General features: G+C 39.4%; 3 protein-coding genes across 11 annotated transcripts in view; 1 reads left to right on the forward strand and 2 right to left on the reverse strand.

The window, feature by feature from the left end:
- Window positions 1-1296: 1296 nt before the first annotated feature.
- Window positions 1297-4508, reverse strand: SPC25 (SPC25 component of NDC80 kinetochore complex). The gene is made up of 6 exons (XM_015868597.3): window positions 4100-4508; window positions 3951-4016; window positions 3055-3201; window positions 2817-2921; window positions 2228-2326; window positions 1297-1554 (listed from the first exon to the last, which is right to left on the reverse strand). The coding sequence occupies exons 1-6, from the start codon at window positions 4251-4253 to the stop codon at window positions 1421-1423; spliced, it is 705 nt and encodes a 234-aa protein (XP_015724083.2). The 5' UTR covers window positions 4254-4508; the 3' UTR covers window positions 1297-1420.
- Window positions 4509-8208: 3700 nt separating this feature from the next.
- Window positions 8209-12664, forward strand: G6PC2 (glucose-6-phosphatase catalytic subunit 2). 2 transcript variants are annotated; one of them, XM_085552445.1, is made up of 5 exons: window positions 8209-8472; window positions 8767-8840; window positions 9188-9297; window positions 10015-10126; window positions 10996-11564. In XM_085552445.1, exons 2-5 carry the CDS (start codon window positions 8791-8793, stop codon window positions 11162-11164), a joined length of 441 nt encoding a protein of 146 aa, XP_085408571.1. In that variant the 5' UTR covers window positions 8209-8472; window positions 8767-8790; the 3' UTR covers window positions 11165-11564. The 2 variants fall into 2 exon arrangements, with proteins under 2 accessions (XP_085408571.1, XP_015724073.1); XM_015868587.3 differs by lacking the exon at window positions 8209-8472 and adding an exon at window positions 11595-12664 and having other exon boundaries at window positions 8574-8840; window positions 10996-11111.
- A 1441-nt stretch (window positions 12665-14105) lies between these two features.
- Window positions 14106-18576, reverse strand: part of ABCB11 (ATP binding cassette subfamily B member 11) — a 48309-nt gene continuing 43838 nt past the window's right edge. For all 8 annotated transcript variants that reach the window (XM_015868574.3, XM_085552426.1, XM_015868571.3 and 5 more), the window contains 4 exons: window positions 17980-18177; window positions 17067-17273; window positions 16123-16269; window positions 14106-15651 (listed from right to left, as the gene is read on the reverse strand). In XM_015868574.3, the coding sequence (XP_015724060.2) occupies window positions 15451-15651; window positions 16123-16269; window positions 17067-17273; window positions 17980-18177 (753 nt within the window). In that variant the 3' untranslated portion in view covers window positions 14106-15450. The remainder of the gene's footprint in view (window positions 15652-16122; window positions 16270-17066; window positions 17274-17979; window positions 18178-18576) is intronic.

Here is an 18576-nt window from a genome sequence, read left to right on the forward strand (position 1 = left end):
GGAGCTGCATTTTGCTTTTAAGCTCAAAAGCTTGTCTGAATAAGCTCTTTAAGAAATTTCAGTCTGTCTGTTATTCAGTATCCTGGGGTCCCAATAATTGCATCTATTGAGTCAATATATTATTATCCTAGTTGGCCCTGCTATTATTGTATAAAGATGCGTTGTGCAAATTCAGAACATGAAATTCCAAATTGACACATTCCAGCGTATGAGGCTTAAGTGCAATTGCTCAAAGCACAGAAGTTTTAAGCATTTATGACAAATATTCAACTAGCAGATAGGCTGTTTCAGAGATGTCACAAGCGAGTTCTACTTCATGTTTTGCAGTAAGGGAAACAAATATATTGCTATTTAGCCTTTACCTGCTTTTGGAATGCCTAGCTTTTTTCTGAGGGAAGCAAGATCTCATCTAATTTGCCTTGATGAATACAAACATACATTATTAAAATTCCAAAAGGAGTTGCAAAGCTTTAAATTACACACAATAAACATTTTAAACTGCAGTGCTTTTTTTAGGGGTGTGCGCAGAATATTTTCAACCAGGCACATCTCTTCTAGCCGATACTGCATTGGAATGTACATGCCTAGGAATTATTTGTCATTTATTTTATGTTCTGTACAGAATGATCTTGGCAAAGTAATTTCATTAGAAGCCATAAACCAACTACTCATGCCTGGAATGAACATGAAAAGAAGAAATGATGGCAGGTGAAAAGAAAACAGCAGTAATTCTGAGTGTTTGTCTTTGTTAGAGCCTTTTTCAGTGTGTTTTTTTCACCCTGTGAAGATGACATGTTTCAGAGTGCACCTAAGCAATTTGTACACTCCTAGTGAGAAAGTTCTACTTGAAAGCATGGAAATAAGGTGACTGCATAGTGCCTTTTTGCTTGTACTTAAAAGCTGTTAGATATTTAGATGTTTCCATTGCAGCTAAGAATTGCGTAGCACAGGCAGATGGAGAAGGGTAGGAACAAGCTTGAAAATGAATTCAGGCATTCTGCACTAGGAGGGTGACAGTTAGTGAGAAGTCAAAAGGGATGGGAATTTGTAACATTGATGGAGTTACTACAAGAAAGGTGGTAGGAGTACCAACAACACACGAGTAATAACAAAATAATAAAAACAAACAGAAATAACACATTACTCAACTTTTATAAACCTCTTAAATGAAAACTTAGCTGTTTGCTTCTGGATCCATACTTACGTGTCTAGAGACACTCAGTTAAGGAAGTAGTTGAGTATAATGTTGTTCCCAAAATTATCCAAAATGTCCTTTTATAACACTGGACTATAATACTGTTTTCATTATTTTTATTTAGAAATTAGAGAATGAGAGTGAGACAAAGACAAATACATACTTTCACAGCACGGGAAGGAAAATTAAAAGTGCTTCTTAACTGGAAGCAGTTATGAGCTAATCTTAAGTAGTCTGTTTAAAAGATAAAGCAGTGAAGGCTTTTCTGATGTTGGCAATAAATGCAGAAAAATTGTTCGTTTCTCTCACTTTCAGCTGGAACTCTGATATACAGTCCAGAGGAGGAGTACAGGAAGTCACTAAAACAAGAAAGATTTGGAAAAATTAGACCACTTTTATTAAAAGTATATGTATACGTATTAGTGCTTTTTCCAGACTTACGAATTATGTAGATGGCAGCCTGTGTTGTGTTTTACCTTCACTTATTATTTTTGAAGAATCTATTAAAATATTTTCTTCCAGTGAAGACAAAGCTTCCAAGAAACACAATTTTCCTTTATTTCCAGACCTCCCACTTGGTTCTGTGCTCCTGCTTCAATTGTAGCAATTTGCATCCTGCCTCAAAGACTGAAATGCATTCCTAAGCATTTTTGTTGCACTGCAGGTGGGCATACTGAAAACTGATGTAGCCCAGCATGTGATAAACTTCAACACAGTTTGGTCTTAAATTAATGGAAAATGAAGTCTACTGTCTGTACCCAGGGGCACGGAGAGACTGGAGCATCCATCTGTCCCCGCATCTCTCTCCTGCTTTGCTTGGTACAAAGAAAACAGCAACTTCACAAGTGAAGGACAGTGCAGGTAAGCAGATACGTTTCCATTATAAGAGTAACTTCATTAAGAACATATTAATGCTGCATTTTTTTTTTCACTCTTAAGTTAGAAGGTTACAACTAAACTGTACTTATAGTTGTCTCTCAAATATGCACATCAGATTCTGTTCTCATATTAAAGAACTTAAAATTCACATACCTTCATAATCTCCCTGTTCATTTATGGAAAGGGTAAACATATACGGCTTGTCGGGATCTTTGTGGTCGATATGTCTGAATATAAACTGTAACTGCTCATCTAAAGCAAACAAACAATTCATTAACACCATTAACCTTGGATGGAGAACCTCAGCAATTAATCAAAATGAAGTATTAAGATACAGTTAGAATACTTGCAAATTCAGCAAACCTAGTCTCTTTGCAAGGCAGATGTGTTTTAATATACCATCTTTTGCCATTTGAGAGACTTACTTGCAGTTGGCAGTTACTAACCATTGCTTCCTCAGCGTTACAAAGATATCTGAACTGTTCTTCCATGACAAAAGCAACTGAGACACAGTGACACAGATAGAGGCCCAGACTATGCCTGCTGCTCAATCAGCGCACATTGGCAGTGATAAATGGTGTAAGCAAATGTAATGAAAGGAAAATGACTCAATGTAATGCACTAGAGAAGCAATTTAATTTGAAGTAATTCTTCAGTTGTGTGAGATGCAACTTTACTGTATAATACAGTGTTAACCAGATTATATCAGTGCATTTGGAAACCAAAGAAACCAATAACTTACTATGAATTCTGCGTATTTCCAATCCAAGCCGCTCTTCAAACAACTCTTTAGACCTGCACAGTTGTTCCACTTTCTCCTTAGTGGCTTTGTTTTTAGAAGCTATTACTAGAATTTTAAAAACCACCAGAAATATGAAGGTAAAGGTTAGCAAAGCATAGCAAAACTTTCAACAGCAGAAAAGCTCATCAAGAGCCAGCACTGAAAACAATTCCTCCTCTAGTTAAGAAACTCTACCTACTTTCCTTTTTCTTCATCAGCTCTTTTTTAAGCTCTCGGATGCTGTCAGTGAGCTCCTTCTTTTGCTCTTCTTCCTGGTTTAGCTTAGATTTTATTTCTGTCAAATGTTTTTCATTTTCTGATATATGTTTGTTCTGCTGGAGAATCTCTGACAGGAAACAAGAAAATACAAACATTTACATCTGATTGATTAGGTCTCCACTATTTAGTAATTGCCTGTACAGTTTGTGATGATTCATTTGAATAAAATGTAGTGAAATGCATGCTAACCCCAACAGATAGAAAAGTCAGCATGACTGCGAGCATCAAACATCAACACTGAGTAAAAGTTGTTCAGAAAAATAGCTACAGAGAAGCAAGTTCCTCTGACAGTTCAGTGACATGGAGGATGTTTCTGCTGCCAGAACTGGTAACATCTACAAAACGTGAGGATGATGGATCTTCACAGACAAACTGCTCAGCAGAAACCCCGCAGGTAAGGAAACACTCACTGATATTACATGTTGCAACTAATTTTTCCCTGAGATTCTGAAATTCAATTGCTACATTTTGAGCTATTAGTCCAAGATTGTTGACTGTATTTTATTAACAGAGGCATAAGTAGCCAAACAACATTTAACTTTACTTGGTTGTTTTGAGTGTAATCACCAGTTCATTCTTGAGCAATGAAAACACTATACAGAAAACGTTTAATTAGTCTTTATCCTTTCTGAATGAGCAATTACGTCCTGCAGCAAATAGTTCCTGACCTCCAGTTCCCATCCTGTGTCTGAAGGCAATGGGCTTTGATTCTAGCTTCATTCCAGCTTTGCAAGTTACCTTTTAAAACAGGAAGTGCGACATGCAGCTGTATTAATGTTAGCAAAGTGAGACAATAAGTAGAACAGCATACTGTACCATTCCTGTACTCCTGGATTTTATCAATCATCAGGTCTCCTTCTTTCAGCTTCTTGGACCATCTCTCTGTAAGGAAGAGCCCGCAGTTACCTGATGAACACTGAGGTAACAGGAGAACACAGGATGCCACGAACACACGGCGTTCTTACCTGAAAGGAGCTTTATGGACTCCTTGCACGAGTCTCTCAGCGCTAAGGTCTGATTGATCTGCTCAGCGCCATAAATGCTTTTCAATTCAGTCCAAAATTCTTTCACTTCCCTCTCGACGACGGTAATTTCATCTTCTGTCTTTACAGCACACATGGTGCTACAGCGTATGAGCAAACACTGTGCCGAGACGCAAGCCAACCCCAGCAGCTGGACCCAGCGTTAAGGAGTGAGAGTCGGGGCAGCTATCGCCTCCCGTGAGTTGCCATTATCCTTTTCCTTTCCGTCTGCCCCGTCACGGAGCGGTGCGGGCCGTGCCGAGCTGTCTGTCCCCTCCCGGACACAACGCTCCGTGCGGGGCAGGACCAGCCGAGTTCCGAGTTCGAACCTCCGGCGCCTTCCCGCCTCTCTAACGGCTGCCGCCCCGCAACAAGCGCAACGTTCATTGGCCCGGCCGTGCTTCCTGCGGCGGCTGGAGTGAGGGCCGGGCGGTGGGAGGCGGCCTCGGGGCTGGGGCGGGGCCTGTGGGCGGGTTGTGGCCTTTAGCAGCCTTATGTAGTGCCTCAGTTACTGACTGGCAGCGCTGCTCGCAGCGGGGATGAAACTGGTGGATCGTTGGGGTCTCTTCTATGATTCTGATTCTATGATTCTGTTCTTTTCGCAACCCAACCTTACACCTGAGTGAACACTGCCAGTGTAACATTTCAGTGTTGCTCCTGACACAACTGCCTTTCTTCTTTGGGCAACTGTCTGAATATGCGATTTTCCTAAACCTAGTAGTTAAGCAAATGCAAATTCAACTGATCTAAACAAGCCCTAACCTAGAATGTCTTTTAACAGTCTGATTCCATCAAAAACTAACCCTCACGAACTCTGGACCAGGAATTTGTTTTAAAATGTGTTATTTTCTAAATGTCTGACATATTCAAGCATTGCAGTAATGCATGGAATGAAGTTTTGACAGTGATTTACCTTGCTTGTACCCCTATGAGATCTGGTGCAGGCAGTGCAATTGTTCTGATTTCCCCCTTTTCTGGCTCTTTTTTCGGTGTATGTGCGTGTAACATGGTTAAACTTGTTGTGGCACCAGCGGGTGACAGATGCTTGCAACCAGGCTGAGGGGCATGTTTCTGCCAACAAAAATCTGTAGCGTTATTATACTGCTGGCTGCAAGTCCTGACCTGATATTGCGGTGCTGAAGACAAGGTTAGGTGAGAGCTTCAGCTCAAGGCAAGGAAGCTGCTGCAGCTCGGATGGAACCTGCTCAGGGAACATAAAATTGAGGAGCTGGTGCTCATAAGCAGACTCAGCTTGCCAGGCTTCTAATCTCAGTGGGCTGCTGTTGATAGGGGTAGTGTCAGAGGCCAGGGAATGGCAATTAATAAATAAGACAAGAGTGATCTTATTGGAAAGGGAACAAAAAATTATAGTGAAGGTTTTTGTCCTAATGGGTCCTAACTCCACAGCTTCCTGCAGTTTATGGAACTTGAAGGCTAAGTTATACTTTTTACTCAATCTTAAACTCTAGATTGCTTGTGGTACCAAAAATGTATTTCCTTATACTTGAAATTATAACATCCCTGAGCTTTGATAGTTTCAGGAACATGCCAGAACCATATTCTATGTTTTGTTTGTACCATAGACGTCATTACATGTACAAGCAGACAGGAATATATACAATATTAAAGTCTCACAGTTAGTGTTGGAAATGGGAGTTCCTGTAGTTTCCTCTATTTGCATAGTTAAGTTTATACCAAGGAATGAAGAATTACAGTAGTAAGGAAAGATCAGATTAAGGTGTCAGAACCAAGAGAAAGCAGTTAGTTTGTGTTAGCTTTTGCTAACTCCACTGGTCAGTCCAGTCCACAAGAATTTCATGTTCACCAGAGCAATCATGGGTCCTGGGTCCAACAGAGTGCTTGAGGGCGTGAAATATGGAAGGAAAGTAAGAGCTGCTTGAAAGACTGTTCTGTTCTGAAATATGAAATTAAGATACATCTTCTCAGTGGCTCCATTTGGAGAATATCCTTACTGAAGAAAACAGCTGTCTGCTATTGTGTGGAGGCTTTGCTAGTTAATCAATCCTTGTAGTTGGTCCAGTGCCAATGAAAACACCGACATGGAAATTAACGTTACTGTTCAGTTAACTAAACATAATGTAGCAGAAATTTAGGCCTGGTACATAGGCTCCCATTAACAGTGATTTAGAAGATGTTTGCTTTGACGGCTTTTCTTTCCCTTGCAAACATTTGCTTTGCAACGTCTGACATTGGTTATGTAATGTTTGCTCTCAGGTGTAGGTGTAAAGTAGCTGTAAACATTTTGTTCTTCCTCCTGTGGTTCATCAGCGTGATTTTGTTTCTGTGTTATTATCAATATTATAGAATGTTTTTTATAATCTCTGTTTTTGCTTATCTGGGAAAAAATGAAGCCAGTTAAAATCCTTTTATGTGAGCAGAAACGATTTTAAAGGGTTTTTATGTCAAAATCTTTGATGTCAGAGCACGTTTTGAATTACTTTGTTACCATTTTATGCAGATAACTAGTTTTCCTTGCATTTCCACTTGCTAAAATACAGCAAATAGTTCTGTTTCATATATTATCTTGAGCAGTTCAAAAGACTGGGAGCATTACAGATCATTTTGCAGTGCTTTGCACAGAATAGGAAGGAAAAGCCTATTGAGGAAGTAGCTCTTCATTCCCAGAGTTCAAAGTAGTTGTTAAATGCTCTATTTCAGTAGATATTTCTGTCTTGTCTTTGCTGGTTGCTGGAGCTCAGAAAGTCTTGGGTATCTCAGCCCTTTGTGGACTGCCAGATGCCACAGCAGTGACCCACACATCAGCTGGATGAGGCAGGATTGTGAGAGCTTCCAGGCACTGCAGCAACATCACCTGAGCTGCCTATCTCGCAGAAACCTGCTTACCTCTTCCCAACCCCTCCTGCCTTTTGTTTGTCAGATGTGGACTTGCTGTGTTGTTGGGTTGGTTTTTTCCCAAAAAACCCCATCTTTTATAAACATGACTTCTCTTGTATATCTGAATGTAGGAGCTGCAGAAACAGTCAGAAGAATGTAGGAGAAAACTAAAGTTTATTCATATGTTTGCTGTTACCTGTTAAGAGCATAATGGTGTATTCGTTAATTCCGATGTGATTATCTTTCTATCTAAGCAGAAAGATAATTATCAGCATACGAATCAGCAGCAGAATATTTTCAATTAAAATGAATGTTGGCTCTAGCATTTGTACCTGAAGAGGGTACCTCGCTGCAGTGTTGCTGAGGCGTGCTCCTTCAGGCTTTGTGTATGTGAAACATCTGGAGAGCCAAAGGAGTGCCTGAGTGGATCTGCCCGAGGAGGAGGGTTCTGCCTGAGCAGATGTCCTGGTGTATTTTTGTACCCAGAAGTAGTAAAAGGATGCAAAGGATTTTCCTTGAAACTAAGTGAACAATTTAGTCAATGTACAGAAAAGTACTTTTATAGTTATTCAGAAACAGTTCATAGAATTTTCATGCTCTTTTTTAACCATCAGTTTTCTGCGTGGTTCAGTGCAGCTGGTAGCAGTAAGCGATATAGGTTTCACACCTGGTAAAGTGTTTCTAAAAGCAAACTATTAATGGCTAAGTAAAGGTGAGTCTGTGTCAGGAAGAGAGGTCTTCTAAGTCCATTTAATGATCAGGCCTTGCTTGTTGAATCTACTTAATGGTTCCATGTGACTTCCCTGACCACACATTGTGCTGCAATTGGGCAGGTTCAGCTCCTTTTGGGACAGGTGTGTAGCACTTGTGTCACTTAAGCAATGTGTGTGAATGGCAATGCTAAATGAGGTTGTTTGGAGGGTAAGCATCGTCTGCAGCATGGGGGTTAACAGGGCCTCCCTCATCAAGGAAATAATTCTTTTTCACAGCTTTGAGAAAGTTGCCTTTTAAAAGATGAATCTAGTGTCCAACAGAATGGTTAATGTATGGATGCTCGTTGTTTTTTCTTTGATTAAAAATGCATTGTGTATTGGGTGCAGTATGGTAGCCAAATTCTACTTCAAATGGAGATGTACAGTTTTAATGTCAGTTCTGCAAGGACCCATCACTGCGTATTCTTTCTCTTCTTTATACAGGCAAAACTTAATGAGGTATACACGTTACTAATGTCCATCCTGCAGAGAAATGAACTGTGAAAAAATTCAAGCAAACATGTTCCAACTGTTCATACAAAGGATTACATAAGTCACGCGCTGTGTTCCCACAAAACTTTCCCCACAATTTGCTGCTGATCAGCATGTACTTCACTTACTTTCCTCCAATTAAAATTTGCAAACAGACAAGCTTTGCAGTGCTAACAGACTCAGAGCTTCAGAGCCACGTGTTCCAGGAATGGCCAGGTATGCCACACCGATACAATATAAAGGCAGAATTAATCACCTTCTCTCTCGCTTTTTAATAGCTCCCTTCCATGGTTCTTATTCTCCCTCACTAGAAACTTAAGATTAAAGGAGCTTTGCTATATTTCAAGTACAGTTTAATCGATTAAGATGGATCTCCTTCATAGCAATGGAGTGCTTATCATTCAGCATTTACAGAGAGACTACAGGGCTTACCAGGATTTCCTTAATTTTATGTCACATGTTGGAGATCCTCGGAATATATTCTCATTTTATTTTCCTCTTTGGTTTCAGCTCAACCAAGTGGTTGGTACTAAAATGATATGGGTGGCAGTCATTGGTGATTGGTTCAACCTCATATTTAAATGGTAAGAAGTTGTATTTATTCTAAAATTTGCTATTTATTTCTAATGATGGTTAGCGAATTCTGTGATTCTGTGTGATTCTGTATGTTCCTCAAGCTTGGGATGTGTTCTGTGGATGGTGGAGTGGTAGACTTTCCCCCATCACTTTAAAGTAAGGTTTCACAATGAAGATTTTTAAGAGAAGTCTGAAATGAAATTTTGCATAGACAAGAACCTATAGCACTGTTAGACAGCAGTTTGGGCAGTATAGACCTTTGTGTTTGTCATAATGTTATTTATCATGCTTTGCTGAGGTGTTGTTACATAAAAAAACCTTTTTATTGCATTTCTTCTTCATTTTATTTTGTTAGGATTTTATTTGGCCATCGTCCCTACTGGTGGGTGCACGAAACAATGATTTATCCCAATCAGTCCAGTCCATGCCTTGAACAGTTTCCTATAACATGTGAAACTGGACCAGGTAAGAAATGTTGGAGATTGCATTGAAACATTTAATACATATGTTGGCTTTGGGGGTAAGCAGAGAATGTGACTTACGATGATTTTGTGTGGTATTAAAAATATGAAGTAGCCTATGGATATGTAACTTTTACATTATATGCTGCAAACCCTGGGAGGAGTTCCAGTGTTTATAACAACAAGGTAACAGAGTAACAGCTCAAGTTTCAGTGTCAGTAGTTGTTGAATTAGGCCTCTGGCTGCTCGGATCTGTGGAGCTGTTTTCAATGCCATTAGCTCAGGTATGCCATAACTTGCTGTATATGAAAGAAATACAGCAGCTTGGCACACTCCCTGTAAGCGTGTTGCTTCAGGAAAAATAAAAATTCTTCAGATTTGTTATCTCATATTCTTTATGTGGCAACGGAAAAATAATATTGACCAACTCATGCTGTAGAATTATGACAATTATGTAAAGACATCAGCATTCAGCTAGCAACTAAATGCTCTACTTTTTAACCATAGTCCAAGTCTAAGTCATGGAAAAATGCTATGCTTTCTGATCAGGATACTGGCTGACACTGGTATAAGATGGGTGAGATGTTACCTGCTTGATTACTGGCAAATATTCTGGATTCCAAATAGATGAATCTGCTAAAAAATTTATATTGAGAAAACAAACTTTTTGTATGCCTGTTATAGCCACCATTTTTAAGCTTAAACTTTTTGATTTTATTAGGGAGCCCATCTGGACATGCCATGGGATCTTCCTGCGTCTGGTATGTGATGGTAACGGCAGCACTTAGCTACACTGTGAGGTGGAAAGAGAAATCAGCAGTTACCCTTCACAGGTCAGTATCTTCCCATTATGATAACTCATACTGATTTTTCTTAACATGTTGTGCCTTTAATGGGCTTATTTTTAACCAAATATTCATAGTAGCTTTTATCCAGTTTGAAAAAGCAAAACAACAACAACAAAACAACAACAACCAAACAAACAAAAAACCCCACACTGTAATTTACTTCAGCTGAAGACAAAGAATACTAAGAAGAGTTATGCATTTCTATAGGTTGGTATGTCATAACTTACAGATGTTACATCATGATCTGTCTGAATCAGCCTCCCATTACAGACTGCATCAGGTCCTTAGTGTCAGAAATTTTAAATTCTATCAACAATTTTTTTACATGCTGGGTCTTTTTATTTTATTATTGCATTAATGTACTGCTTCCATGGTAGTCATTCTTACCCTGTTTTAAAGCAAACACATAATGCTAGCAGAGTGCACTGTACCATGTTATTCAGCTCTGTGGGAAAGCCCTGTATTTACTTTGGTGTCTGTGCTTTCCAAGCTTGGTGAGGTTGTCCCTATATTACACCAAATTAATGATGCTTTGTGTTTGAATATGCCTTTATGATGCTAAATATGTTCAAGGCAATAGTTCTAATTTAACTTGCCTTTCATCACTATAATATATCATAGTGTCACGATCTGGAACTACTGAGATCTGTTCTTGCAGCCCTGGATGTGGCTGCAAGAGAATAACTAAACTATTCTTGCTAGTATTTTAGTACTTACTTCCCGTTTTTAGTCCTATGATTCTAAACTTCTACTTGTCTCTGCTCGGTTAAAAGACAAACTTGACACAAATGCACCTGGTGTAAATTATGAGGTGAAATATCTTAATTTTTAAGCATCTTTCTTTTTCCTCTTAGACTGATGTGGTCGTTACTCTGGACTGTTTTTTGGATTATCCAGATCAGTGTGTGCATCTCAAGAGTATTCATAGCAACACATTTCCCTCACCAAGTTATTCTTGGAGTATTTGCTGGTAATGTTGCTAATTTCTCTTTCCTTCATGTATGCAAAATCCAAAAATTCTGAAATGACAGAGACAACTCCATGTCATTCAGAGATATGATTTAGCAGAGGGTTGTTGGAGTTAGGGTACTGTGGTTAGGCTGTGGTTGGACTTGATGATCTTCAAGGTCTTTTCCAACCTGGATCATTCTATGATTCTATGTGGGAGATGCGGTCTGGCCTAAGGCATGTCTCCTATCAGAAAAAACCTGGTGCTTGGCATTTAATACTTCTTTTCCAAACATAGTGAGAGAAGAGTCTTTTTTTTAACTATCACAGAAGTGGTAAATTGCTTGTATGTGAATGCATTAGTATCTATGCATATTTATATAAATGTGTGTGGATACATATGTGTATTCTGTCTTCAAAAGTCACATCCTACAGGGACACTGTAACAAGTATTTCTTTAATGTTAGTGTGTTGTTCCCTGTAACGCTGACTTTCTTATCCACAGGAATTGCTGTGGCAGAAGCATTTGAGCATACCCCTGCTATTCAGACAGCAAGCTTGAGAATGTACATCAAGACAAACTTGTTTCTTTTCATCTTTGCCCTTGGTTTTTACCTAGTCCTCAAGCTTCTTGATATTGACTTGCTGTGGTCTGTTCCAAAGGCCAAGAAGTGGTGTGCCAATCCAGACTGGATAAACATTGACACAACTCCATTTGCTGGACTGGTGAGAAATTTAGGTGCATTCTTTGGCTTAGGTATTGGTATTAATTCTGAAATGTTCATCACCAGCTGCAAAGGTACAAACAGCTGTAAGATAAGTTTCCGCGTGCTGTGCATAGCTGCTTCTTTAGCTACACTACAGCTGTATAACTTTGTTAAGATACCTACTCATACTGAGTACTTGTTCTACATTCTCTCTTTTTGTAAGAGTGCAGCTATGCCTCTGACTGTAGTCGCCTTGGTTCCATACTGTGTCCACACGTTAATGAGGAGAACTGATAAGAAATGTAATTAGATAAGGTTTCCAAATGGTTGCCAGTGCAAGGATATGAACTGTTCAGGAGCCCTCCACAAAGACAGTTCTAACTCATGTTAACCAAGGGGAATCCACTGCACCTTTGTGCTCCTGGTAAGTAGCCTGTATATCCCAAATCAGTGCGTTCAATAATGGTTTTGGCAGCTCAGAAATATTAACTAGTTGCTGACGTTATTCCTAGAAGCATTGCAATGAAGGACGCTGCAGTATCGTTTTCTAACAATACTCGGAGTCATGCTGAAGTTTTAAAGCGAAGTATTATTGGCTAGTTTTTAGTTCTGTCCATTGCCAACTAGATGGTGCTTTGGGTCTCAGTGGTACATAATGATAGACAATGTTTAGTTTTTTTAAACCTAGATGTGTGCTAAACTGCTGGCTAACGGTGTGACAGTATTACACCACCTACAACTGTACGGCTGTCCCCAAGCTCTGTTAAAAAGACCAATGCAGTTATCAGGAAGGTTTTCTATAGGTTTATCTTCTTGCGCTTCCTGAGCCAACAGCTTCTGCTTAAGCCAGATGCAAAAAAAAAATAAAGGAAAATTTGTTCCAATTAGACTCTGTAGAACATATTGTTGCTTTACTGTGATTTTTGCCATTTTTACTTTTAAAAATGAATGATGATTACACCTTTGATGTTGAAAATATGTGTATATGATATAGTAAATATTATAGTCCTGTACAGAGCAGCAAATGAAGAAAGCTGTCAATCATAAACTAACTCAGCTTATGCCCTCAAGAATGTTGCTCATGCTCCTGTACTGCGAGTGTAAATTAGTTTAATTCTGTCATTTCAAGAGCCGCATGTGAGAATCCAGTTACTGCTTCTATAAATCATGAAAATGGGATTGAAGAGTAAGTTTGGCTTATGCACAAAAGTAAATAATATGCTAACTGTAAATTTATTATGTAGAACCAATGCTATTCTAATGGAAAGCCACCTGCTTTCCTTTTTCCCCTTTTTATTCATTATTTGTCATCTATTGTTGCGTATTCAGTTTCACTGCCCAACCTCTAAGCAATATCATCCTTATAATACTGAATATACATGCAGCATAAGGCTATAAAATGGGTAATGAGGGCTGTGCATGTGTGATCTGATAGCAATACAGCTTAGAAAAAGTCAGCATTTCCAGTTAGCCATGGGATGTAAATAACCTTATTTAAGAGGGAAAACAAGGCAAATAGTTTGTTTTGGCCCTTGGGAATGCACAATACAAATTACAGGGACATCCTTTCTTAAAAGCCTTCTAAGACTATTTGTACATGTAAAAAGTTTTAACAGTCTGAGGAGTGCTCTGCTTTATGTAACTGCCATTGTCATCTTCAGTGATTCTCTGAACTCTTCTCCCACAGCACTTGGCTTGAAACCAACTTTATCTATTATTATGACTCTTTAAAATTTAAGCAAGTATGACTAAGCTAATGGGACTGGAAACAAATAATGAGGAACTAAAAGACAGCTATGACAAAGATTTCTCCTGCATTCAATTTGCTCTGTGCTTGGTTATTCCCTAGTAGAATATAACCTACAAAGCACAGGAAGGATGGTCTAGTCACCCTTCTGTCCCTCTGTCCCAGCCAGCAGTAGGAGATGCTCTATACATAGACAATGTGAGCAGTTTTAAGAGAGGAATTATGAGTAGACAGATATCACATTTCATGCTGTCAGATCTCTGATTGCAGTTTAGTCCCTTTATACAGGTACTACAGGAATTTAACTGGTTTGAATAGCACACAGCTACAAAACGGCAGGAGGAGGCAACCAAGAATGTGCAGGAGCAACCAACTTTTGTACACCGTGAGTGCCTTCTGATAGCAAGTATGTCTGTATAATACATAACTCTCAGTATGGGAAAAATAGCACTTTAAAGTCAATTATGTGGTTTCACATGATTCTGATGAAGGCATTCTGTAAGTGGAATTGTATAAACCTTGAAACTACTTTTTGCTGCCTAGAATTAAGACATGGATCCTATTGAAGTTTTCAACCTTCCACCTTTAATCAAGTTTTAGCAGTTGTACTGTTGCACAGTTTTATAACAAACTCCATTGTGGGGTGACTTGTTACAAAGTACAAAGGACTCCTCTGCACACACGTGAGCTGCAGATATCAGGATGCTGAGAATCACTTTTCCAGTTAATACTCTATTATTCCAAATCAAGATGTAAATTGTCATACTGTAATTTGTCTCAGTGTTCCTAATCACTACTCAGTAACATATTCCAGGAAAACACGCAGTAGAACTTACTTATAAAAAAGCTTCTACATGTACAGGTCTGTGGCAGAGGAAGATACTTCCTGATCTCTGTTGCTCCTGAGCAAACCATTGTTCTGTTTCTCAGCTCTGCTTAATACAAACAGCTGGTTAATTATGGCTAATTTATTTTTTTTTTCTTTTCCCCTTCACAGTTTCTGTAAAAAATAATTTCCAAAGGCATTGCTGTGCCTTCTGAAAAAATAACTCACCTGTTATCTGCCATTCAATAGAAGTAATTTAAATAACCATGCCAATCAACTACCTGTAGGATTTTACATTGATTTATCTAAAGCATTTACTGATATTAATTCTATTTGGCAGCTTTGATCAGAGCAGTGAGTGTAGGAAAACTGAGACTTACCAGGTTATATTCCTCACCTGAATTATTTATTTCCTTGCTGTTGTGAAGCTGCCTTCTTTGTGAGCACCTACTTACTGGTTTTACTGGAAGGGTACTGCTACATCAAGCTGAGGGCTCCACGTGTTCGCTTTGTACCCAGGGCAACCTGGCCTCTTCCAGCAACGCAGCTGAAGTAGGCATGGAATGAAGTGGCATGAAGGGTCAAGGCTTTGTACTCAGGAGGAGCCTATCTATTGTAATGCTCTGTAGAGCAGAACACCAGGAGGAATTTGAATGCTTCAGTAATACACCTTTGTGCTTGGGATTGTTTTTTAATTCATACAGCTTACCTCTAGAACTGGCAGTTTCCAGAACAGCAGAACAGAGTCTTCCTTGACTGCTAATTAGGGGAGGGATGGGACCGTGCAGTCTGACTGCAGGCGGTGGCAATTTTCCAGCTCACCAGTGAACATCTTCCTATTTTCAGGCATTCTCTCCCTCTGCAGTGAGCTAAAAACTATTTCCTGAATGCAGTAGCCTATGCTTAGTCCCCTCTGTGTACCTGATCAATTGCTTAACCATAAAGCTACATAGATTAAAGGTACTGCATAACTCACAGTACCGTAGAACGCTTTCTACCACAGAGGGGTACCAGCACACACATACCTACTGCAAAGTATCTGTACAGATAAATAGTCTTTGAAATGTGCTATCACAGTAATTCAGCTAATTGGGGCTCCAGTGGTAACAAGCTTATAGTATGCTCCTTCCATCGCCATTAGTTCATCATGAGTGCCCTGTTCAATGATGGTTCCTTGTGACATCACAGCAATGATGTCAGCATTCTCAATTGTGGACAGGCGGTGGGCAATGACGATGCAGGTGCGCCCTTCTCTGGCCTTATCCAGCGCTGCTTGCACAGTCTGAAAGCAACAAAGAGAGCAGCAGAGTGAAAAGTGAGTAAAGAGTAAGAATAAAGAATTTATTACCCGGCTCTTAGGCCCTGCACTAGTGTTTTTATTGGATATCCAGGCTCATCATTTGTGTGCTTGAATACACTTCTGCTGTGGTTTAGTTTGTTTTTATGTGCAAAAGCTGTACTTATGAAAGATTCCAGCTGAATGCTGTGGGACCCAGGGAATTAGTATGCACAGTACGTAGAAAGTGCTGCTTTGTAATGACAGTTTATAAGTCTCTGTAGCTGGCCATTGACTTTACAGCCGTTGACTTTAAGATCATTAGAAGTAAGTGTAAGTGCTGAATTAGCAATGGGGAATAATGCTGTGGTCATGTGGTCTTTGTGCAACAGGATGTCTCCAAAGAACAGAATGTGGCACTGTACCTTGTAAGCTATTGCATTCATTTTCCCTTATTACTTATCACTGCAAATTTACCTTTTCACTTTCTGTGTCTAAGGCAGATGTAGCTTCATCCAATAATAAAATTTTAGGATCTCGTATGATGGCCCTCGCAATAGCAATGCGTTGTTTTTGCCCACGAGACAGCTGAGATCCTTGAGCACCAACGTTAGTTTCATATTTCTGAAAAATATGCAAAAGGAAGTTCTTTACCTACTGCAAAGAAACAAGTGCACAGTCTGAAGGAGCAAGAAGGAGGAGAGAGGCCAGAGCTCTGACCACTGCTGTCTCCTCCTTAAATAATCTGGGAAGACAGAAATACTTTAAGAGCGATACAGATGTTCAGAGAGATATCTTTGAACCATGGTTTTCTAGTATGGTGACAGGCCTGAAAAATTTGATGGCAAGATGATGGCTGATTTGTCTAAAGCAAAAGAAATCCCTGACCTAAATTTGGGAGAAGAGGCTGAAAGTGACTGTGGAGCTGACTGGACAAGTGTTTTATTTTTGTGCCTAAATTATATACATAACTTTCATGTTCTTATGATTTATGTCTGTATGATTTCAGTGCTTTTAAATACCTGTTCAGTGCACAGAAGCAGCCAGCTTCAAACAAGGTATTGTACCCTAATTGCAGGGCAGCACCCTCACAGCTGAGAACAGGATCTGTATTTCCTGACACTGTATAATGCTTTGACTGCTGAACTATACTTCCTATTTTTTCTTTTAAATTGCTTTGAGAATCTTCCCATTTCTCCTAATTTAGAATTATGTTATTTATAGCTTCATAATGTTTGCCCACTGCATAAGAAAACAGTAACAACTCACACCAAGCTCTTAGAAACAGAGAGTGGTGTTTTCTCCTACCATTCTAATTGTAAAAATAAGACATAAAATATTCACTGCAGCTGGTTTTGGTGCAACTCTCTGCAGTGACCACTGAGCAGCCCATCCCGCAGCCAATCCTCGGGTGTACTTACTTCAGGAAGTGACATGACAAAATCATGCAGCTGAGCCTTCTTGGCTGCTTCTATGACTTTTTCCATTGTTGTGTCCTTGGTGTTACTTCCATACTTAATATTGTCAGCAATGCTGCAGTCGAATAGCACAGGCTCCTGAGACACTACCCCAATTTTCGATCTGAGAAATTGTACATTTACCTTCTTGGTGTCGTGTCCATCTATTAACTACAAGGAAATAAGAGAAAACATAAAACATCATTCAAAAAATGAACTGCAAAACCCAGATAGTTTATAGCATAAGTAAATGATTTATTACTAAACTACGAGCAAGACTGAGGTACTGTGAGGTATCTGCTACATTTGATCTCTTTATACGTGATGAATACTTTCCAGCTGTATCTGCGATCCAGCCAGACTCTAAGCCATTTGCTTACTCTTAACTCCAGCTGAACTTTGACAGCCTCAGGTTAGACACCCTTGTTTTTGTCAAAGAATGAGATACCGGACTGGTTTAAGTTTTTACAAGGAAGAGATGCAAAAGCTACATAAGTATAATCAGCAAAGAAGCTGCATGTTGAAACTATATAATTATTTAGTGATGTTCCAGATTCCGTTGCTTCAGTCAAGCTTGATTCTTGTGTTCCCACAACATCAGCCACACATTGCATGATTCATACAGGAGCAACCAACTTGATTTCCTGAGGTGGATATAATGCAGGAGGTTGCACCTGAGGTGAGTAGTGTTCTTATATTGCCTGTGTACATCTGAGATGATACCCAGAGTTTGAACAGTCCTCATTTGAGAAAGAGCTGAAAACCCAAACTGCATGTGTAGAGACACGCTGCTGGGCTCCACGTTTGGACACACTCGGAATAGTCCTTGTAGCATTGCTGAAGACAAAAGTACACAAATAATGTTTTCTTTGCTTACCACACTTCCTTTCTCAGGATCATAGAAACGCTCCAGAAGCTGGACACTGGTGCTCTTACCACAGCCACTACTGCCAACAAATGCCAATGTCTGTCCAGGCTTAACAGCTACAGAGAGTCCTTTGAGGACCTGAATATCAGGCCGTGAGGGGTATGTGAATTTACAGTTAAGGAATTCAATGCTCCCCTTGAAGTCGTCCTAGTGAAAAAAATGAGAAACACTGCAATGATCACAAGCTCAAAACTGAGTCATAAAGTAGAAAATAACTCCTCCTCAAATTCATTTCTTGCATCTGTTATTTAAAATGTGATATTAGTGCCCATGAAATTAGCCTAGGAAGAGGCATTAGAAACTTACTGGTGCAGCTGTTCTACAAGGTGAAGTCATTAGTCATTAAACTGATGCTCTACTGATACATCCCTGTACTACACCGGCCAGAAGCAACAACTGGAAGTGGGATTACCTTGCCAACTGGTAAGTTATTTAGCCATCTATTTTAATATAGACACTGTATAAGTACAGATTTGGTGACTGTATAAAGACATTTGTGTAAAAAGTTGCTTGTTTAATCTACTAAACTTTGCAACATTAAAACAA

Source organism: Coturnix japonica, chromosome 7, assembly GCF_054131305.1.
Source record: "Coturnix japonica strain WE chromosome 7, WE-NBRP24, whole genome shotgun sequence".
NCBI lineage: Eukaryota > Metazoa > Chordata > Aves > Galliformes > Phasianidae > Coturnix > Coturnix japonica.